General features: G+C 49.8%; 2 protein-coding genes across 2 annotated transcripts in view; one reads left to right on the top strand and one right to left on the bottom strand.

Annotated features, from left to right (window-relative positions):
• Positions 1 to 1265: 1265 nt before the first annotated feature.
• On the bottom strand, positions 1266 to 6476 carry LOC125944564 (uncharacterized). The gene is made up of 2 exons (XM_049665062.1): positions 4157 to 6476; positions 1266 to 1610 (listed from the first exon to the last, which is right to left on the bottom strand). Exons 1-2 carry the CDS (start codon positions 4271 to 4273, stop codon positions 1326 to 1328), a joined length of 402 nt encoding a protein of 133 aa, XP_049521019.1. The 5' UTR covers positions 4274 to 6476; the 3' UTR covers positions 1266 to 1325.
• Positions 6477 to 14821: 8345 nt separating this feature from the next.
• The window catches only part of LOC119446025 (zinc finger protein 696), a 29415-nt gene continuing 22258 nt past the window's right edge, over positions 14822 to 21978 (top strand). Inside the window, exon 1 of the mRNA XM_037710332.2 lies at positions 14822 to 17408. Coding sequence (XP_037566260.1) covers positions 15706 to 17406 — 1701 coding nt within the window. The 5' untranslated portion in view covers positions 14822 to 15705 and the 3' untranslated portion in view covers positions 17407 to 17408. The remainder of the gene's footprint in view (positions 17409 to 21978) is intronic.

The following is a 21978-nucleotide window of genomic DNA, read 5'->3' as shown; positions in this document are numbered from 1 at the left end:
ACCATTAAAGATTTCTTAAGTACTGCAACAGGTTTTCGTTCCGTTCTTTAATTGCTTTCCTTTCTCTGCGTTCATTAATCACCAGACCGCAACCATTCTGAACTTTTCGCCAAGTCGCTACCGGTTCATGTTGTGATTGCTTCGTTATACCACTATGACACACACGCGACTGGTGTAAGCAAACTTCAGTTATTTTCAGACACCGAGACTTTTTGAAGAGCAGCAAGCACCTGGCGTTAGGCTGTCGTCTCTGCATTCTTCACCTGCTGCACTTCGGCCTCGATCGACGTCAATCCAAGCATTTTTTACATGTTTTTACTCTTTGCGCCGTCGGCCATTTTTGGTACTATCGCTTCATCAGGCCAGATTTTCTGCCTCCTGGGACATATAATGCTTTCGCATGAAAGACAGCCATGCGCAGCCACGACTGGGGTAGAAGAGGAGACGCACGCTTCCTGCCCAACCCCCCACGTGACCTCCTGCATTGGGCACGAAGGAGGACGGCGCGTATCAAGCCGCTATCCTTCTCGGCTCACCCTCGCACTCTGTTCCTCGCACCAACATCAAACGGCGCGCTAGGTGCGACCTTATCGCACTTGGACTTTAAACGAAAACTCACGGCGTCGTTGACGGCGAAAATTCGCCTGGAGTATCCATATATATAATTGTTACCGCAATGACTGTCACTTTAAAATACGTCTCAGCCAAATACTCGGAAAATAATCGTAATGAAATATCTGGGGGGGGGGGGGGGGGGGGCAGATTCTAAGAATACGTATCGCATTGTGTTTTGGTGGTATACATTTGAGGTTCATTTTGGTGTGGTACCAACATCTGGTGTAGAATCATCGATAGGTAGAATCCTGGAAATGCTATTGAGGATCGAGTCCGCCCGCCATTGTGGCGTAGTGGCTTTGGCGTTTCGCTGCTATGCCAGAGGGCGCGGAATAAAGTCCCGGCCGTGGCGGCTGCATTTCGATGGGGGCGAAAGCAAGAACGCCTGTGCACAGTGCATTGAGTGCACGTTAAAATAAGAAACCCAGGTGGTCAAAATTAATCCGGATTCCCCCCGCTACGGCATGGCTCGTAATCATATCGTGGTTTTGGCACGTAAAACCCCAGAAATTAATTTATATATATATATATATATATATATATATATATATATATATATATATATATATATAAAGCATGAGGAGTGCATGAATTTTCTGCCTATTTTCATCATTTCTTTAACCACAATTTCTTACCAACTCGCGGAGCTTTAGGTTCTTCTGCAGGCTTTATTAACCTTGCCTTACAAAGCAACTGCAACGCTTCGGCCGTCATCCGTCGTAGGCGTACACTGTGGCGCCGATGTCGGTCGAGTCGTCGTCACACTTGGCGCACTCGTAGACGTAGTCGTAGCGGCCCCGTCCCTTCCTGCCTCCTGCTGGGGGCGTTGTGTGCTCGCCTCCTTCAGCCTGTGGCACGGCCAGTGTGCGCATGGCAGGTACTCCTGCCGACGGCGAGGCCTGAAGCACGAGCAGCAGTAGGAGCGCCAGCGGCAGGACCGTGAAGCAGGACGGCGGCGTCTTCATCGTGTATAGCAATGCCGAGGTTTCGTTATCCTGCGAGAGAACTGGCCTCACGTTTGGGAGGGGATCTCGGCTTCTCGTAGAGGAGCTACGACGGGTTGTAGACGCTCCGTACAATCATACCCTGTCACACGGGGCACTTTGGGTCGAAATTCTCTAGCGCGACGATTGGATTGGGCTTGACCCGATCTAGAGTGCCCCGTGGGACTGGGTGTACGTATACGAGAAAGAACAGACGGCCGGTATATGTACCATCAAGAGGAACCAAACAGCAACTTCTGCAGTTAATATAAGTAGCCTTCTGTTGTCGCCTCTGGATAGACCAAGTAAGACCATTATGGTCACACTAATGAAGAAAGAATATGTGGCATCTTGGCAACTTTTAGCGTTATTGTGCTGAGAAAGGAGGTCACATGCACGCCCTTCACGCGGAAGAGCTCGTTTGTCGTTTGCGGTCGTTTTGAGAGTTGCGATCACGCAAGATATAGTTATATTTCGTTAGATAGTAGACTACTTTCAGCCTATCTGCTGATCTGATATCTGCTTCTGCTTGATAAATAGCGAATTCTCGAGTTTCACTAGGACAAACGGCGAGAGCAAGCTTTCCAACCTGGAGTTTACAATGCACGAACCACCCCGTCTGGTGCCTGTGGGCACCACCAATATATTTTGGGCCCAATAAATGTTTATTCATCATCATCAGCTTGCGACGCGCAATACAGTTATGCCAAGCCGAATACGCCGGTCGGTTTTCGTCGGACCACCGAAGCTTGCATGCAGAGTACAATGCATGCTTATAATACACTTGCCGAGCCCAATACATGCTTCTAAGCATGCACTGCGCTCTGCGAGTGCTTTCGTCTTCATGGAATATAGGCTCATAACAGAGGAACGTCTCGAGCCCATTTTGGTTGGTCAATTAGAGTCGCAAAAATAGGTCTCATCGCAAGTTTCGGCAATGGCATGATTGGACCCTTAAAAGGCCCCTCACCAGTTCTGGTCATTTTGAGCTCACAAACGCAGTGCACGCAATATGCGGTAATGATCGTGTCTACTGACTATTACATCCCTATACGCGTCCCGGAAAGAGCTTAAATTTCAAACCTAACGCCGTTTGCTCTTCTCGCGAGCGCCGCGCTCCGAGCCGGAGGGTCGATGTCCACCTCACCCGCCGCTCCGTGGGAGAGGAGGACATGAGGCACCCTGGACAAGTGCGCCTACGTACACTGCAGTGCTGTCACGTCACTTCGAGAAATATTCAAGGCAACATCGGTTATTCGTTTGATCTGTTGCTTCAGCAGATCAATTAATGTTTAGAGAAATAGTAAAACATACAAACCGAATGTCGGCGTGTTTTTGTTTTCGTACCGTACAGAGATGTACTTCCGTTTCGTCTGCTTGTTCCCACGCTTGGGCGCAGAGAACGAAACTATGTCATTTTCTACCGTGTCCCAGCGCTGGATCAATCATGCTCTCTCATCCTCTCGCGTCTGCCTCAGAGCTCATGACTGTGGCACTGACTTTTACTGCTAGTCAGGTGTTCTAGTGCAGAGCGCGCAAAATCGTCCGCTGCGCGAAACGAGACAAACGTAACAGCTCGCACGCGAGACCGTCACCGGAAGTGCACCACTCAGCAAAAACACGAGAGAGCGATTGGGAAAAAAAAAGAAAGGCGGGGCCCGTGACGTATGCGTCACGCGATGTTCCAGCTCCAGTGGGGGAGAACGCAGGGAAGGATTGCGGAGGCTGGACGGGGCAAGTGGAGAGAGTGTGATGTGTTGGCGGTGACGCTCGCCTCCCGAAATCATGGGTTCGCGGCACTTCAAATATTTCTATCTCTGCTATTAATGAACTAATTTGAAAAAAATTCTTGCGGTAGAACACTCCTAAGGGCACGTAACAACTTCCATTGCGTAACGAACATTTGATTTGTGGCCTCGTGAGGGGCCCTTTAAAAGGTGCTGGCTTGTGCCACGAGGCTTACCCTTATTGGGTAATATCGAATCGTTGATGGGGACACACGAAGTTTTCTTTCTTGGTGGCTTTGTGTGGCAAGTGAACAAGACTAGTGACGACACGAGAGCAGACGACACTAAAACCGCGTGAAATAAATTAACTTCTATACCTGTCGCTGTCAAGCTCTCTTGTCAGATATTTCTGTGCGCACCATGGTGATCAGAATTAGTACACACTTTTCAATAATGGCTTCTCTCGTCGCCGCTGTAGTTGGAGCTCGCTGTCGTGTAAAATAAAAATTTTCTGCAGCCTTAAGGATAATGGCTTTAGCAATGCGACAGACCATGCACCATTGAGGGTGCAAAACTTGTTGCCCGCCTTATACATGAGGGATATATACATATACCCACCTTATACAGGTGGGTATATATACGGCGACCTTGACGGCGCATGTACATGCATGATGTTTGCAGGTCGTATGAGTAAAATTGCGTTATGAGGATCAGAGCTATAGCGCTAACTTCTTGCTCTCTACATTCACAAGAAGCCATTCATAAATGCGCATGTGCCGTGCAAATTATGACAGCGGCGATAGTTACATACGCGGAGTCGCGTGCACTTACCGATCGATCGAGGGCTTTAGCGAGTATGAAATACAGGGAGGTCAATGCAGTAAATGACACGGCACGCGTGCGCACTAAGAGCAGTAAGCTCATTTCGTGATCGCCCTTCGACTCCATTCGCGGGATATTTATGGCTTAGAAACGCAGCTGCCCGGCCTTAACAGCACCCTTAAGAGTTCCGGACAAAGGAGCTTCTGATTCTATTCACCCTTTGTATATTGCTTAAAGAGACATTTCATTTTTTTAACTGCCGGCATCGTCCTCCGAACTTCGCGTCAACATAATGTGTTTCGAATGCCGTTAAGAAAGAGTTGACGATGATGAGACTTTATCGATACCCATTGGTAAAGGGGCGCATTGGAGTCAGGTACGAGATTTTGGATAACTCAAGCAGAGCTCGAGTTATTATCTGAATCTTAACTTAAACTACGCTACACCAACCGGCTCAAGTTTCTACCACGGAAGCTATATTTTAATAAAACGACAATTACGATACTCCCTAATGTGAAACTTGAGCGCAGCTCTATACGTGTTTTCATTTCTCGATATATTGGCTGGCGCGGACAATCTGTCTCGTCCAGCACATTACAAACGGAGCGAAGTGTGGTGCGACTGCCTCGCTAATAGGGAGATCGCGAGAGGCAGCGCGTGGGTGACGCGTAGGCATTCTACTAGAGGTCATGTACTATAGCGTAGGCGCGATTCACAGCAGCCGCCGCAGACAGACCTCCTCTCATGCAGTGCTTTGTTTCCACATATATGGTATCGGTGGACGCGCTCGCCGCATGCCATCGGTGTACAGACGACGGCGTCATCTCGTAGCGGTCGTCGCCGCAGAGCCCGTCTTGCGCGGCACTACGCTTTACTTCTTACGCTTTCGCCATGCCCTCCTCCTGCTTTAATTCCGCCTCCAGGTTCCGCTACAGCCTCCTCCTAGCGCTCTCTTCGCTGTCGCCGCCTTTCATCCACCGCGGCGCTCCGCGTTCGGTCTTTCATCCTTCGCTATGCTCGGCTACGCTGAGGGACGCCGATGCGAAACGCAGGAATAGGCACCTAAGAGCTGCGCTCTAAAACAAACAAACAAACAAAAACTCCATAGTTTCTACCCTATATACTGGAGCCAGGCTACCGAGGGGTGCCACCAAACAGGCAGCGTGTATATAGTATGCCGGACTCCGCGGGAAAGGAGATCAACGCGGACGATGTCGGTTTCCACATGTGGGACAGATCTTCGTACTATTTTCGTACTGAAATTGCTTTGTGCCCCCTTTGGGACCACGAGGGCGAATCGGATACGCATTACACATTTTTTCATAAGCCCAGTGGGCCGCCGGCATGTTCGAGAATGGAATGCGGTAGATGCCTGCTATGTAGTCAAACTAGGAGCAGCTACTCGCTCGTGCAGCTGCTATACAGGCCCGCAAGGGCGCATGTTTCTGCGGGTCTACGATCGCTTGGTGCTTGCCAAAGTGCCCGCGGGCAGAAAGCTAGTCTGCTAAGTCATGAGAACACTAAAACACACGCGCACGTACACTTGCCGAGTCGCGGTCTCAAGTCGCCGTTGGCGCTGCCCCATGGCAGGATGTTTTGGCTACCATGCGCCAGAATTAGAAGAGCCAGCTATAGAACATCGTATACTTGTGAATATATATAATATATGGATAACATTAACTGCATGTCGTTAGGTAAGAGTCAAATGCGTGAGTGTCTCTTCTAATACGGCGATATTCCATGATCATACAGGCTTCCGACATCCTAGATTTAGCCCAAGTACGTCGAAAAACGTGTGTCAAATCAGCGAAAGACATGCATTACGTAGCACTTTCCTTCCATATGGTGTACGTATACTACATTATAGCAGAAGTGTGAAGGCCTCCCACCTCCCTCCTCAATGTCGAGCGCTGCAATATTAAATGTTGCAGATTATCGACACATAAGAATTTTAAAAGAATATATGCACTTACCCGGGACATGTGACGTTAATGTCCCTTTGGTCTGCGATAAAGGTCTGCAATATGTGTGTATGATCTTCGTAGTATCGGCCGCGTTGGCCGGTGCCTAATTATCTATAAAATATTTCCTGGGATCGACATATAGTTTCAGGTCCTTAAAGACGTATCTAGGAGTTATTTGTTTATGAGTTTCCCTCTGTAGGTTCAGGCGCTCGACAACGTGTACGAAACAAGAACGGCATCTTCAAACACACGAATGTCGAAACGATATAACAGTACATTACCGAGAAAAAACTTGGTATAAGTATTTGGACCGTTAGCCTGTACGGCTGTGGTTTATAGATCGGCCCAATAAGTATATCCCATCGATAGGCCATGTATATTTGAAGAAAGCACACGCAAATGCTTATGAAAACTATTACAAGATACAGCGGCAATAATACAGAAGACAAAACACTACACCGAACATTAATATGCAGAAACAACAGTATGCAAACTCATTATTCACGAAAATCTGCAATGTACAAATATATATATATATATATATATATATATATATATATATATATATATATATATTGTGGGGTCGCACATAATCTTGGGACAAAGGAACGACAACACAGTAGTGCAAACAATCAAAAGGGCATTTATTGCACCTTTCATTAGAACATGACGTGCAAATATGACGTGCAAATAGAACATGACGGCGGCGGAGCCCGCCTTCTCTATGGCGGTCGTAGATACGAAGGGAAGGATCCGAGTCACGGCATCAGCTAGGCTGCCGTCGGCCGAAGCAGCGGAGATGGCCATAGCCCTCGCGGTACTCCACGGAGGTACGGAGGATAGCTTGATCATAAGCGACTCCAAATCAGCGATCCGGAACTACACCAAAGGTTGGGTTTCCGCGGATGTGGCGCGCATGCTCAACGCCAGAGCCGGAGACTTCGTGTCCGGCAGGATTACGATCAAGTCCCTCAAATGGTTCCCCGCGCACGTCGGGGAGCTTGGTACTAAAGAAGACAACAGCCGCAACAACAACAATACTAACGGCCGAAAACACACCGGCATCCCGCCCAACCACAACGAGCGTGCCCATCTCGTCGCGAGGCAACTTACCCGCCGCGACGCGATCACCCAGAGGGCAGCCGCCGTTGTTGTGCGGGACCCCACCGGCGGAATTATCAACACAACCCAAATCGCGGCGGTCGGAGCTGGGGGCCACGGGGACGCCGACTGTGATATCGAGGAGTTTCCGGCCTCGTACCGAGAGGTTCTTGCACACTATAGGCAAGAACGTATGACATATCCACAACCCCACGGGCGGCTGGACAGGTCCCAGGCAGTCGACCTGAGGCGGTTGCAGACGGGCACTTTCACCAACCCCTATCACCTGCACCGCCTATGGCCCGCGCTGCACCCATCGCCCGGCTGCCCGTGGTGCGAGCACGAACGGGCTGATATGGCCCATATACTTTGGGAATGTCAACGCTCTGAAGAAGAAGGAACAAGAGGAAGGGGGAAGATAACAGCAGGACCTTCTGAAGCGGGGCGCCTCGCTGAGAGATGGCAAGCCGCCCTCCTCAGCGAGGCACCCGAGGACCAGGAGTGGGCCGTCCAGCGGGCCAGGGCCATTGCCGAGGATCTCGAAAGATTTTTCTCCGGCGATGGACCCCTGGCAGCCTAGCCCCGGGCACCAACAGCCTTAACCGCTGGACAAATAAAGTTTATTCCTATCCTACCTTTCATTAGAACATAGAACACTAGAACATTCCTTTCATTAGAACATAGAACATTCACACGGGCGCGCGACAAATCAAGGAAGTCCGACTCACCGCGACCCGATAGCGAGCGAATACGTTCGCCCCATGCTATGACACCATCGCCTAGTCGTTCACGTGTACAGTCATGCGAACGGTGGCGCGCTCGAACGATCCGTGTTCGTCCATACCGGTCTTTTAGCCTCGCGCGAAGCGGGCCGGCGCACGCGCGAAGCGTTCGTGCGTGTTGCCACCGATCCCAAGCCCAAGAGAGAGCGCCTTCGACCTTTTTCTCCCAAGGCACCCCGCCGTTCGGTGGCGCTAGCATCGCGACACTCGCGCCATCTCTCGCAACGCGCCGCAACCACTACGACCGCCTCCGGCACCCAGCCACGCGGTGAAGCCGGACCACAGGAGCCGCGTGAGAGTCGCGCATCCCCACTATATATATATATATATATATATATATATATATATATATATATATATATATATAATAGAAACCACGAATGAAGAATCGAAGGAACGGAGAGGAAGCATTGCGCAACACCACTGAAGTCAAACAAGTCGGCTCAACACGTGATCGTCACGTCAGAGCGCGCCGTAGGTTTTGGTTGCACGATGCAGAGTTGGAAGCATTTATTTGACTTTTATTCTCCGTATTCCTTGCAGCTAATCCTCCGGAATGAAAGTTTAGCTTTAGTGATCTCGCTACGCAGTGCTGAAGGCAGAGCTACTGCAGGACAGCCGAACAAGTGCCCCGCCATTGATTTAAGGAAACTACCGGGAACCAAACATTCTCGGCCAATACGCCGAGTCTCAGAGGTCACGTGTTGGGCCGACACTGCGAGGGAAAACGCGAAGGGGAACGGCTTCACGGTGAGTTCGCTTGCCTATCTTGCTCTGGCCCAGTTTATTTCCTTCCTCCGTGATAATATAAAAAAATCATCCTATCGAGACTTCACTTATACATTTCTTAATAGGAAAAATAAAAGTTGTTTAATGGAAAAATAGTGACAAAGTTTTCGCTTTGAATTTCGCGTCCGTAACACGTTGCTGATAACCAGTATGAAGAGTACCGTCGGCTCATCAAAGACGGCGCTGAGCAAGTAGCCTGATTAGAGTTACTGTATATGGCCATATACAGTAACTCTTAGCCTGATATGCGCGCCTGGTAGTTCCGTGGGGACTTCGAAGACGGCGATACATGGTCGTGGCATCAAAAGTATAAAGAAAAGATCAATCTTTGGGAGGAGGAGTTGGAAGAAAGTGGAAGATGGAGATGGAGTTCGCAAGCGTCGACCTGGGCCGGTATTTTGTAGCGATGCGTTATTCTATACTAGTCTTATATCATCCACCGCTCACTGACCAAGCGCGAAAAGGCATTAGCATCGGAAAGGCATTGCTACAAAATAGCGGCCCTGCTAACCACCGGCCTCGAATGGACTGGATACTTTTCACTGACCCGATCACGACAGGAACGCATGGGATTTGGGAGTTGCACATGCAAACTAAAATTGTCGTTTATATTTTCATTTCTTCAAGCTGGTTCTCTGTACGCATTACCGGTTTGCGAGGCTGGATATATATTTGATTTATTATTTCGCAGTAAAGATTATTGCTGTGTATATATACAGGGTGTCCCAGCTATCACGCAGCACGATTTAAAAAAAGAGGAACGGCGTTACGCGAAGCAAACCTATAGTGCGTATTGGTTCCAGTACAGTGGAGTAGCCGCCAGTAATTTTTTCGTTGCTGAGATTTAATTAGTTAATTGTAATTAATTATCTAACTCTCGAAGTACTGTCCTAATTATCGAAGTGTCAATGAGAAAGTTGTAGAGCAACATGAAAAACTCCCGATACAGCTTTCTGTTGCTCAATACGTGCTACATAAAAGTGTTTTTCCGAGCGTGAAAGAAGCCCGCGAATACTCACAAAGTGCCTCGAGCGGCCAGTCGCGCGGCAATTCTGCGTGTATTCGCGGGCTTCTTTCACACTCGGAAAAACACATTTATGTAGCACGTATTGAGCAGCAGAAAGCTGTATCGGGAGTTTTTCATGTTGCTATACAATCTTCTCATTGACACTTTGATAATTAGGGCAGTACTTCTCGAGTTAGATAATTAATTACAATTACCTAATCAAATCTCAGTAACGAAAAAAAAATACTGGCGGCTACTCCACTGTACTGGAAACAATACGCACTAGGTTTGCTTCGCGTAACGCCGTTCCTCTTTTTTCTTTTTCGTGCTGCATGATAGCTGGGACACCCTGTATACACAATGCTTTGTGTCCTGCTTCTGCTATCACTGAAAGGTTCGCACTAAATAAACTTCATCTGCATGTCGGAGTTCTGATCGCCCTACAATTTGTGTTGTACGGCCTTTGCAAGTGGACGGAAGCCTTGCAGAAGTTGAGGCCGCGTGGAAAATCGATAGACCACGCGCGTAAACAGTCTCGTGTCCTGGAAAGATTAAATGCCCGCCGGTCACTGAAGTACGTGCTTGAGAAGCAGTGCCTTAACGGCGCGCGGGGCTGCAGGAAGAGAAATCGAGAAATCTTGAAGGAAACACTCGTATCTGGACGTTGAATATAGCACTTGTATATATACAAAGTGTGGTTAGTTGTTTGGGGCCACGACGAAATGGTCAAATGTCGTGACTACAGATATTGATAATCTCGAAGAATTGATAAGGTACAATCTATAAAGCTTCTGGCCGGAGCAACACTTCATGTTTTAGCAACATGACATGCAACCACTACTTGCTGGTGTCGACTGTATGTACTGTGTTATTCAGTGGCTCGACGCGATCAAGGAAAAAGTGCGTCGGATATGCGACGAGACAGGCGATTGCCGCCACCACGTTTTTGCTTAATTATACGTACTTCATCTCGAAGAGAGCAGTGTAGTGTAAGTGGTCTCTGCACCGTTGAAAAGCTTGTCACTGTTGAGAGAGATCTCACTTTTCTTTTTTTTTTTTTTTTTTGCATTTCAGTGCGTTCTGATCGAGAGCCATGCAGTGCATCATGACCGTTATGCAGTGATCACCTCCGTCCTTCGCTCACGTTTCGGCTAGTTTTGCCTTGAGTTGGCTGGTCTCGCACTCACTTGAAAATCCACTCGCCGTGCAACATCTTTTGATCCGATTTATTAAATTTGAACGTAATGTAAATACTGTATTAACGTTTTTATTATTGCGATATCAACTATATGGGCACTCCAGGCGCTTTTCTGCCGTTGGCGTCACCGTGATGTTCTGTATAAAGTGTAAAGGCGATAACTTCGTCGCGTTGCGCCGTATGGTGTATGTGCGAGTGAAAGCGTGCGAGGGTGAGCCGACGAGGGTGGCTCAATCTCGTGCGCAAGGCATCGGGGGGTATAGGGGAGGAAGTGCAGCAGCAGCAGCACCTGGCACAGGCTTGAAAACAGTTTAGCAGTAAACCTAAAGCGACGCCGAAGAGTCAAAATTGTAAAATTAGGGGTTTCATTACAACACCCCAAAATACGTGACTCTATAAATTAGTAGTTGCTTCGCAACGAACATATTCAGGAAAAACTACATGCATTAACGTAAGACAAATAGCGCATGGTGTGCCACCTATACCGCTTGACAGCCGATTGCTGAACCAAGCGCAAATCATTTAATTTACAACTGAGAGCCTTATAACTGTCGCATCAATTAGTTAAAGCGCTTTTATAGCATTGCTTTAACGTTCCGCAGAGCTAAACCAGGTGGACCAACGTGGTTGTGTAGATTGATTGGTTGTGTTTATGTGTGTCACGAGCGTAACGTCTCTGACGTCACCAGCACGACGACGACCACGTTGAATAAGGTCGTATGGCCCGGCAGCGGCATGCTTTCGACGTCGGCCGTTCGACGCGAGCTCGCGACATGGAAATTGTTGGTTTCTACATAGGTGGTGGACGAGCGCAAACGAGAGAAACACAAATTGTGACGTCATCAGTGACTAAGTGTTACGCAATCGCACTTATATCTGGTGTAGCTGAAACGGCGATGACAATTGCACTCCGGCGAAGAAGTGTTTAAAGCATGATTAATGTGGCATGATTAACATGATTAGCAAGATTAACACAGAACACGAGTTGCCGCAGCCTTGCTTCATTGACAACCTCAGGCACTACAACATATTATGTTTCACACCTATATGCTGACTTACAAAAGGGGAAAAAAAAATGCGTACATCTTTCGTACAACAAAGCACTCATAATGCGCAACTAAACGACTTAAAATTAACTCGTAACCTAAAGAAAACAAGGTGAATCTTCACTGATTCACGAGCGTATAGCTTCACGCCCGGGTGGCTCATGAAACAGTATGTTGTGCCAGAACGTAAACTTTATTTTCAAATCCATCAGATTCGAGTCCGGCGTCGTCTTATATAGTGGGTCTGGGCACCCGCCGCAGACGTGGTTCCAAGACCTTGTGCCAAGAATCTTAGTCGCGAACAAGGGTGGTGGACCGTCGCGTGCAGTGCTTCTGGGAAATGTACGCAACGGTGCGGCACCACCTGCTTTCCTGTTTTTTGCTCATACCACATCAGCCGATTAATCGCGATTAAACTCGTTAATCGAAAAAAGGGGGAGAGTTAGAATTGCCCCGCACAAGGCACTGCTGGCAATAAATGAAATCACCCCCGACACTTGTCGAATGGGTGCCGCAGGGCTACAGTTGACCTGCCGAGGAGGGGGCCGAGCCCCTCCTTTACCAGCGGAGGGGGGGGGGGGGGGGTCGTGCCTTTTGTTTTCTAATTTGCACAGAATGTTAAGAGCTAGAGCACGTCCAACTTTTCAACTTCCCTCGTTTGGAGAGTACTTGCAGAAATGGCCAGGAGGGCTCCCGCGTGGTGTTTTTATTGAGCGCCAACAGTCAAACCTATATGAGGAGCGCGCTGCGTTATCCCTCATACTACGCAAGCGAGGCGCTTCCGACAGATGGCGACTCCGTAACTCCTCGCCCCCAATAGCGTGTAAAGTAGGGCTACCTAAGCCTCCACAGTGGAGCAAACTATATATAGGTGGAGTAGCCCTACTATTGGAGTAGTCGGTATCCCTACTATTGGATGAGTAAGTAGCCTGTACTACTTAGGTAGCCCTACTAGCGGAGCCTCCACTGCGCAAGTTCTCGCGTTTTATGTGCATTTACCGTACTTTTACTTCGAAATATTCGAGAAGTATCTGAAAAAAAAAATCGTATTTACGTATATAGTGACTATTCGAGTCGAAGACCAAATCGAATATAGGACACTATTCGATTCGTTATTCGAAGGTTTCGGATATTCGCGCACCCCTAAGTAGTCTTTCTTTGCAAACACGCGTGTTGGTTTAACTGCGGTGTTTACGTAACACCACGTCTGCGCAGCCTAATGCGGGCGACCGCGTTTTGCATTTGGCGCCCAAACCGGGGCAACGAACTCTGCAGCTCGCTCGTCGCGCGCCGTGAGCGCGGGGTGGCGCGTGGTCGCAGAAGGCGCGAGCGCCATTTTTTGTTTTACTACCTGCTTCTCTTTGAGCTTGTGCATAGCTGCTTACGCAAGCACGTGGCGCGCGTCGTGTGTCGCTGGCAGCCACAGCTCGCGCGGGAAGCACGTCCGGTCAAGTGCGGCGCCATTTCGCACCACAGCAGCGGGCGCAGAATTTGTCTGCGTGGTTTTGCGATCGATATTTTGGTGCGCAGCCTTGGCTGGAAGCGAGAAAAAAAAATGAGAGAGAGGAAAAAAAAAAAAAGCGCTCGCTTTCCCGCGGTGAGCCGAGCGTGTCCCCACTGCTGGGTGCCGCTGACACATGGCTGTACTATGGCTGTACATAGAGTGTACTACATGGCCTAAAAGGTGCCGCTCAGTGAAGCAGCCGTACCGTGTGCACATATATATCTATCGACGAGGCGCATGTACCTATCTCTTCCACGCGTATATGCTGTTCGGCCGATGATCATGACGAGTGGCTCGGTTCTCTTCGGGTGGTGGAAATATTACGATATGCACTCAGCTCGGTTCGATAACGTACGGAGTTTTTAATTACAAGCATCCTCCATAAGCACCAAGGGTAGATGCTGAATATGCTTCTGGTGATTATGTATTCTTGGCCTGTAACCGCGCGGCACCTTTCCTCCCCCCCCCCCCCCCCCCAAAAAAAAAAAAAAAAAACGATATTTAAGAACATTGGTTAAATATCGCAGGTCACTTAGTATGGTGTAGACAGATTTTCATGTATAGAGCTGCACCACCCATGCCCCCTTCGTCGTTGTGACCGATGATCGAACCACCGCCTGCCGATTCCACCGAAGTGTACATAGTTGTCGTTTTTTCGTTCGGTTTTTCATCACTGGGCACGACACGCAAGGCGCTCCAACCCCGCCCGTTCTTCTGGGCAGCCTCTTGCCCGCAGGCGCCGGCGTCTGTCAGCGCTGACGGCGCCTCGGTAAAGCCGCTCAATCCGAGATTGCCCACGTCGATGCCAGCGGCTTCGGAGTTTCAGCTATTTCGTTCGCGCAAATCCCTCGCACCCTCGCTCTCTCTTTTTCAAGGGCTGGCCGCCCGCCTGCATCCCATGCGGCGGGCGGCAGGCGGGGTTCTTTCCTTCTCCCAGAGAGAAACCTCTCCACATTTTTTTCTCGCCTCCGTTCCTTTCATTCCACGACGTTCCCGCCCTCCCAATCCCGTGCCGTACAGGCCGTGCCATCTTTCGCCGGCTGGGTTAAACACGCGCATATTCGTCGTCTTTCATTAAAAAAAAATTCACTTTATGTCGCTTTTTCGTGAGCGCTTCTAATTGTAGCAGGTTCATCCGCACCAATACAAAACTTGTACGGGCCCACGGTCCGGAGAAGCGAGTCCGTAGGGCGAACACACTTTTGCTTTTGCTTTCACGCGATAAAGCAGCGCTCGCGGTTCTTTCGGGTCTGGCAACAACAAAGACACGCTTTTTTTTTCTCTCTTCCGCCGCCGCCCGCAAAAATAACTGGCAACCCTGACGCCGATCAAATGGATCGTTGACATCGCATATTGCGTTTTTTTCTTTGTTCCGTCGATGGACGTGTGTAAATAGTTTTGTCTTTGCACGAGTCCAGCGCGAAACTTCATTCAAAGCGAAGGAAGTGATGGAGAGTCCGAGGAGCGTCCAAGTGCTGCGCATGATGAAGTAGGAGCCCTAAAAAAAGAAGCCAGCGGCAGTGAGCCATCTTGTTTTTTAACGGACCACCTTCATTTTTTTTTTTCTTTTTCGAAAAATACAAAAAAGTAATTATTGGCGTTTAACGCGCGTGCGAGCCGCCTAAGCTCGCGCTAGGCGAGTTTTGCGGCTATCCCGATCAGGTCGCAAAGAGTGGCAGAAAAAAATTGGCTATGTTTTTTTCTTTTTGTATGTGTTTGCTTTCGGCCACCAGAAGGCCATTTTTTCCAGGCTCCATTCGGCTTTCCTTTCTTGACAGCTGACAGCATTAGGGCAAATTTTTAGGGGTAACGGGTCTGCCCGAAGTTATTTCTGGGCATCCCCGGGCCATCTCGGACGCCGGTGGTGCAGGGAGAGCGGCGGATCGTCGGGCGGCCCAGCGAAATGAGCAGGTTCTTTTTATTGTTTCCGCTTGAAATTTGTTTGTTTGATCGCGTCGCAGTCGGGGCGCCCTTTTTTCAAACGGCGCTCCATGGACGATTTCTGGTGAGGCTCTGGCCGCGCCGGGGTTGATGGAAGGCCCAGTAGCGCCCGGGCGGCCCTCTTCGTGGACTTTGCCAGCCGCCGAGTCGCTCAGCGGCCGCTCGCCCTTTGTCTCGGCCGGGCCGGGGCCGTCGCTCGAGTAGCCGTTCGCGGCAAGATGTAAACAATGGACCCAACCTTCGGTTTCTCATCGGGGCTGCCCACCCAGATCCCGCTCTTCACGTCAGCCCACCGGCTGTTCAACTTCTACAATTTGGAGAAGGAGTCTATGCTGTACGGCGAAACCGGCCCCAGGGAGAACAGCGCCAATGCATCGTCCGCCCCGGGTCCCCCTCCGAACGCGCTCTGCGTGGCCAACGCCGGCGGCGCCAGCGCCGGCGCCCACCACAGCGGCACGCACGCGGTCTCGGCCGCGGCCGCCGCAGCCGCCGCCGCCGCGGCTGCGGCCAACAGCGTGCACAGTGTGAGCACGCAGAGCAGCCCGGTGCCGCACCAGCAGCAGCAGCAGCAACCGGGTCCGCCGCCGCCACCTCAGCAGCAGCAGCAGCAGCAACAGACGGGGGGTCCTCCGCCGGGCCCCCAGCCCCACTCCGCAGCCGCTCAGCCACAGCCCAAGGCGCCCGCCAAGCGGGGCGAGTTTCCGTGCGAAATATGTGGAAGAGTCTTCACGCAGAAAGGGAATCTGAAGAGTCATATGTACTGTCATTCTGGTGAGAAACCGTACAACTGCGACGTGTGCGGCAAGGGATTCACTCAGAGGTCGAGCTTGGACTACCACCACACGCTGCACCTGGGCGAAAAGCCATTTGGGTGCGAGGTGTGCGGCAAGCGGTTCACGCAGAAGGGCAACCTCAAGACACACATGAACTCGCACACGGGGGCCCGGCCGTTCCGCTGCGAGATCTGCGGGCGCGGATTCACCCAGAAGGGCAATATGAAGACTCATTTGGCGACCCACTACGGGGAAAAGCCGTATGCGTGCGAGGTGTGCGGCAAGCGGTTCACCCTCAAGGGCAACCTCAAGACCCACGTGATGGCCCACGAGGGCGTCAAGCCCTTTGCCTGCGAGGTGTGCCACAAGAGCTTCTCGCAGAAGCTCAGCCTCGAGTACCACATGAACAGCCACATGGGCCGCAAGCCGTATGCCTGCGAGGTCTGCGGCAAGGGGTTCACCCAGAAGGGCAATATGAAGACTCACATGCGTTCCCACTCGGGCGAGAAGCTTCACACCTGCCAAATCTGTGGCAAGGGGTTTACCCAGAAGGGCAATATGAAGACCCACATGAAGATTCATCTGCGTCCGCCGTCCCTCGACAAGCCCTACTTCTGCGGCATGTGCGGCAAGTCGTTCGTAATGAAGTCAAGCCTCGAATGTCACATGGCCACCCACGTGCCCAAGAACGGTGCCACGGGACCAGCAGGGAACCACCCCAGCCACCTGACGCTGGGGCCGAGCCACCTGGCTCTGGGCACGTCCCAGGCGGCACAAGCCGCCCAGGCGCAGGCCCAGCAGCAACAGGCGCAGGCACAGGCCCAAGCGCAGGCTCAGGCACAGCAGCAGCAGCAACAACAGCAGCAGCAGCAGCAGCAGCCCGGTCAGCAGCAGCCTGGCCAGGCCTCGTCACCCGGTTCCCCGCCGCCCACCATGGTGCCACCGCGCAGCCTGACCAACATCCAGGCTAGCATCCAGAGCATGGGGGGCCTGAAGGGCATGTTGCCTAGCGGGGCGGCGGCTCCACCCCCGCCGCAGGGGGCCGGACCCAGCAGCGGCTCCTCGGCCATGTGCGCCCTTGGCGGCGCACCCCCGGCCGGGGGAGACAAGCCCACCGTCGTCGTGCCTGGAGGAGCTGTCCTCTCCGCCCTCTGAGGGTGAGTGGTGTAGTGCCCACGACGGCAGCTGCATTCAGCGTTACTTGGGTCTAATAGTTGCAGCCAGCTGTTGATTCATACTTTCTATGATTTCTTGTCAGCAAGAAAAAAAAAAAGCTCTTGCCAACATGTTTGTAAAGTTGCCTTTTTTTTCTATCAGACCAACATTGTCCCCTTACTCCACCAAGAGCAGTGGCTGTATGTGCATTGTGCTGCTGAGCTCTTGGCTTGATTCCTGGCCGCAGCGGTCACATTTCTATGGAGGTGGAATGCAAAAAACCCTCGTATACTTAGGCTTGGGTGCATGTTAACCCAGGTAATGTAAATGGATCCAGCACTTATTCCTACTATTGCACATCATAGCTTGTGGGATGCTTTGGGACATTAAAGGGGCCCTGAACCACTTTTTATAAAAATGGAGAAAGATATTTGAAGTGAAAATAGGCTATTTCAGAATAATTTTGCTGAAAAAAGTACTTCAATGCATTCAGCAGAAGCGGAGTTACCGGCAATCAAACACGGCCTCCTGTTGTGCTCCCCTTCCTCCTTCAATGCCTTGCACTGCGAAGGCTACGGCGGAGACGTCACCGTGGCGCGCAGTTCAAATTTCTGATTTGGTGCCGACGCCGCGCTTAATGTAAGCCAAACGCGGCTGTCCTCGGAGAGCCGCAGTGCGCTTAGCTAGTGGACTCGTGGCTGCACCCCCCAGCGGCCGCAGTGTAGCCGGCCGCAGCGACCAATAGCAGCCGTGTATTGGAGTGTGCTTTATTATGAAATAAAGCACACAGAAAAGAGCGAGAATCATGGGGTCTTTTGAAATGAGAGCGTTTGAGAGAAAGGTGACTTCGCATTCCGCTTGCGAGCTCCACGGACCGGGTACGACAGCAGAACTTAGCTGAGATGTTCACAACAGCGTATGCTACCCGTGGACTATGTTATTTCACCAAGCCCGAGGGGGGGTTTAGGGCCCCTTTAAACCGAACAAATTGATATTTCTTGATTACTTTGCCCTTTGTCTATCAGCAGCTGGTTGTGACCATTGCTTGCCCATATTTGTGTCCTGTTTGAATGGTGCATATGTGCTGTCTTAGCAATCTACAAACAGTGCCTAGTGCTTTGTCTACCTTTCCTGGCGTACAATCTGCCACAAAATATTGCGAGGCTTGTGAGCGTGCAAAGCATCAGTGCAGGTGCCGCAGCCACGCATTGAAGCAAACCTGCACAGGTGTAGCAATTCCAGGAGTCATGGCTTCGTGTCATATGCTGCAATGTTTGGGTGTGCTGATGGACATGCTTTCTGCAGTCAGTGACGCATTGTACTGGACTTGAGGGGGTGAAACCACCGTCAGTTCGCATGTGACACATAATCTCAAGGCTGGCTGGCCGCAAGGGCGATATGTCACTGAAAGCAAAATTCACTTCACTGCACTAAGACACAGGCTTGGCAGGCCCAAATAATGGAGCAGACAAGAAGCCGCGCCATAAGGCGTAACTGCACCCACGTAGAATTGGTATTATGCGCAGCCGTGCCAGCTCTGTGGAGCATAGCCACGTGGTCACATGCCTCACAATACATTTTGGGCAAGCGTACATCATTGTAAGCAAGGGCAACTTCCACCTAATTGACAAACCTGCATATCTTTAATTAATTAATCTCGCAAAGGTTATTTCTGGCAGCCTGTATTTCTGTGCTTAAATTCCTGTTTGCTTTCACTGCTTGGAAATTTGCCATTGGTGTTCATATACATAGCTTGCATGTGACATCACCTCTTCTGGTTGGTTCGTACGGCGGCAGCGGCCATGTTTATGAACCACTGTGATAGCCATGACAACGATGGCAGCAGTAAAGTGGCAGTTGCGGTGTGGCACGAGCTTCTCAGCCTTTCACTCAGAATGCCACAAACTTCGAGTATGCAGTGTTTTCATGATGAGTATTACTCACAGCTGATCAAATCAACGCATTCACACTGAGAAAAATATTGGCACTTTTGACAACATGGATCCATGCACATTGATACCGGGTGTGGACACAATCGACTGTCAATGTCGGCGTCTCCCAAAAGATAACTCACAGCGACATAGTTAGCTATCCTCTGTTCTCAGCCAACTTTGTTACCCTCGATAAAACAAATGAAACTCTACAAGTCGTAGGAATATTGTACTATTTCAAAAGTAGATAGGTGAAAAGCCAATCGCCTAAATGGCTGCAGGAAGATAGAGCATTTCTGCTAAGAAAGAAAAGCATAACTAAAATTGGGCCTGTCATTTTACCTTCTTGTTCATTCTATTAGGAGAGGTATGCTGAAGCTTTCCTTGAATTAAACTTTATGAGCACATTATGTGCAATGTCTTGTGAGCTACTGTTTCATCGTCGGTCAACGGAGCGTAATCTACGTGAGTACACAGCTTTCCGCATTCTCTACAAGTGCCTCTGCCGCGGCCATTCACTTCTTGGCATGTCACTTTTCTTGGTGTTCGTGACACGTGGAACTTCGGTGTTTGGTGCTGTAGCCTGTTCGAAGGGTTAGAGCCCAGATTGGATGAGTATTCTTGAAAAGCTTAGACAGTCTCCCTGCAAATGTGCCGAAAGTGTACCTCATGCTTTATTAAGATAAAGTCCACCTCATGTGCTTCGAAGATTGACGTGTCTCCTAGCTTGTGGGGACTTCTTATGTGCCGCTAGCTTGCACGTTGGAGCTCACTGCGTCAAAATTCGCATGCTTTGTCCAATATGCACCAGCTACAAACTGTGTTGTCTTGTGCTTAGAGAATTCATGCGCTTGCATTGCTTTTCCACTACCAGGGAGGGAAGTGCTGCGCCAACCTGCTTCAAAATGCTAATTTTGAATGAAGTCGCTAAATTTTGCAGGACGGGGGGGGGGGGGGGGGGTCAGTGGCAACTACGCAGCTTTGTGTTGGCTAGTGTTTAGCCCCGGAATCCCAAGCCTAAGCAATCCATTTCCGGGTTGGCGTCATTTAAGTGTGGGTGTGTTTGGTGGCATATTGTAACTCGCCCGCAGGATAATGAAAATCGTTTTGTGCTGTACATTGCATTATGAATTTTTTATGTCTCATGTGTTTGGATACTATGCAGACTAGCTAAAAATGATTTGAACTGGCACTCTTTTTGTGGGGCAGTTGGGAAAGAAAGCTGCGCTCTAGCTGATTGTATAAGTCGTACAGTCTGTTTAGTGTGTAGCGTGACAGTTTCGTCATGCACTATTGATAAATCTGCATTAATTAATGGCAAACACCATGAGTGTAACATTCAGATTTTGCACGTACACCACGTCTGGTTACAGAGGTGTTAGTGCGGCACGCTGACAAATGGCCTGCTTGCTTTCGTGAAACTTCTTGACCTGAAATATCAAATTTGGACTTCTCTATTTTCTGCACGACCACACCACACAAAATCAGAATCGCACGTGCGTAATATACACAACGAATACTAGATGACAATGTTTACGTCTGAGATTGCTGATATCACTGGTGTAGGGATGCATTGTCACATAGATTATTTTTTAATTGCATGGGCTTTTTTATCCTCTCTCTCCTCGAAAAACGATCTCACAGGACCTAGGTTGCTTTAAATGGGGGTATCGGTCATCTCTCGACGTCCTCCACAACCTTTTCATTGGCACCTTATGGTGCAAGTAAATTCATAAATAATAGCAAATTCAATTTATATACTAGTTGCTTTTGCACAATAAAAAAAAATGAAAAGAACTACTCTTGACAAACGTTACCAAAAGCCTATCAACATAAAGTGGGCGCTGTTTGCATAAAGCTCTGGGTTTTTTTTTCTCTTGGCCACATTTAGTTGGTGTTTCCTTTGTCAGGTGGATGAACAGCACTCCACCTTGTGGCCTCGGCAGAACACATGTTTCTTGGTTTGCCATTATTTCACTGATGTTGAGCTTTACCAAGCTGATCCAAAACGTGTATCTTCTGCTCCAAACCTTCTCCAAGGTGCCAAATTTGCTGCTCCAAAACTCCCTTGGCCACTTCCATCCCTAACTACTTTCGGCAGGCTAAAAAAAAAAAGTTTGTGTTCATTGGCTCCTTCCTCGCTTTACTGTCACTGTGGTTCGAGAACCCTACAACTGCGTAAGTAACCACAGTGAATTGAAAAATGTATGAATGTCAACTGGGCATTTTCAGTAACGCTGACTGACCATAAGTGGTCAGTCAGCATTCAGTGTACAGGGGTGGGACTCCTGCGCCAATTGTGCTATTTTGATACAAATGCAAGTTCCTGCGCCAAACTGGGCCAAACGCAAAAAATTGACCGAAATTGTGCCACACTGCATCAGAACGGCTTCAGCATGTGCTCTGGCAGTGGCCGCGAGCAGGGAGCGGATTTGTTCTCGGGAAAAGAGTGCAGCCGTTCACATTCCGCACACCGTGCGACGGCGCCTCCCGCACAGCTTCTCGTAATTTTCTTGCTGTGTTCACGCTTCATTTTTGGACTTTTTTGGCGCTTCCGGCAAGTGGCCAACGTGGCCGCTGGCGGCCTCTTCCGGCTGTTGTTGGAATGGTCAGGGCGGCTGCGGTTTAGAGTGTGCTAGAA

Source organism: Dermacentor silvarum, chromosome 3 (assembly GCF_013339745.2).
Source record: "Dermacentor silvarum isolate Dsil-2018 chromosome 3, BIME_Dsil_1.4, whole genome shotgun sequence".
Taxonomy (NCBI): domain Eukaryota; kingdom Metazoa; phylum Arthropoda; class Arachnida; order Ixodida; family Ixodidae; genus Dermacentor; species Dermacentor silvarum.
The sequence above is the reverse complement of the archived record's forward strand: the minus strand, read 5'-3'. Positions and strand labels throughout refer to the sequence as shown.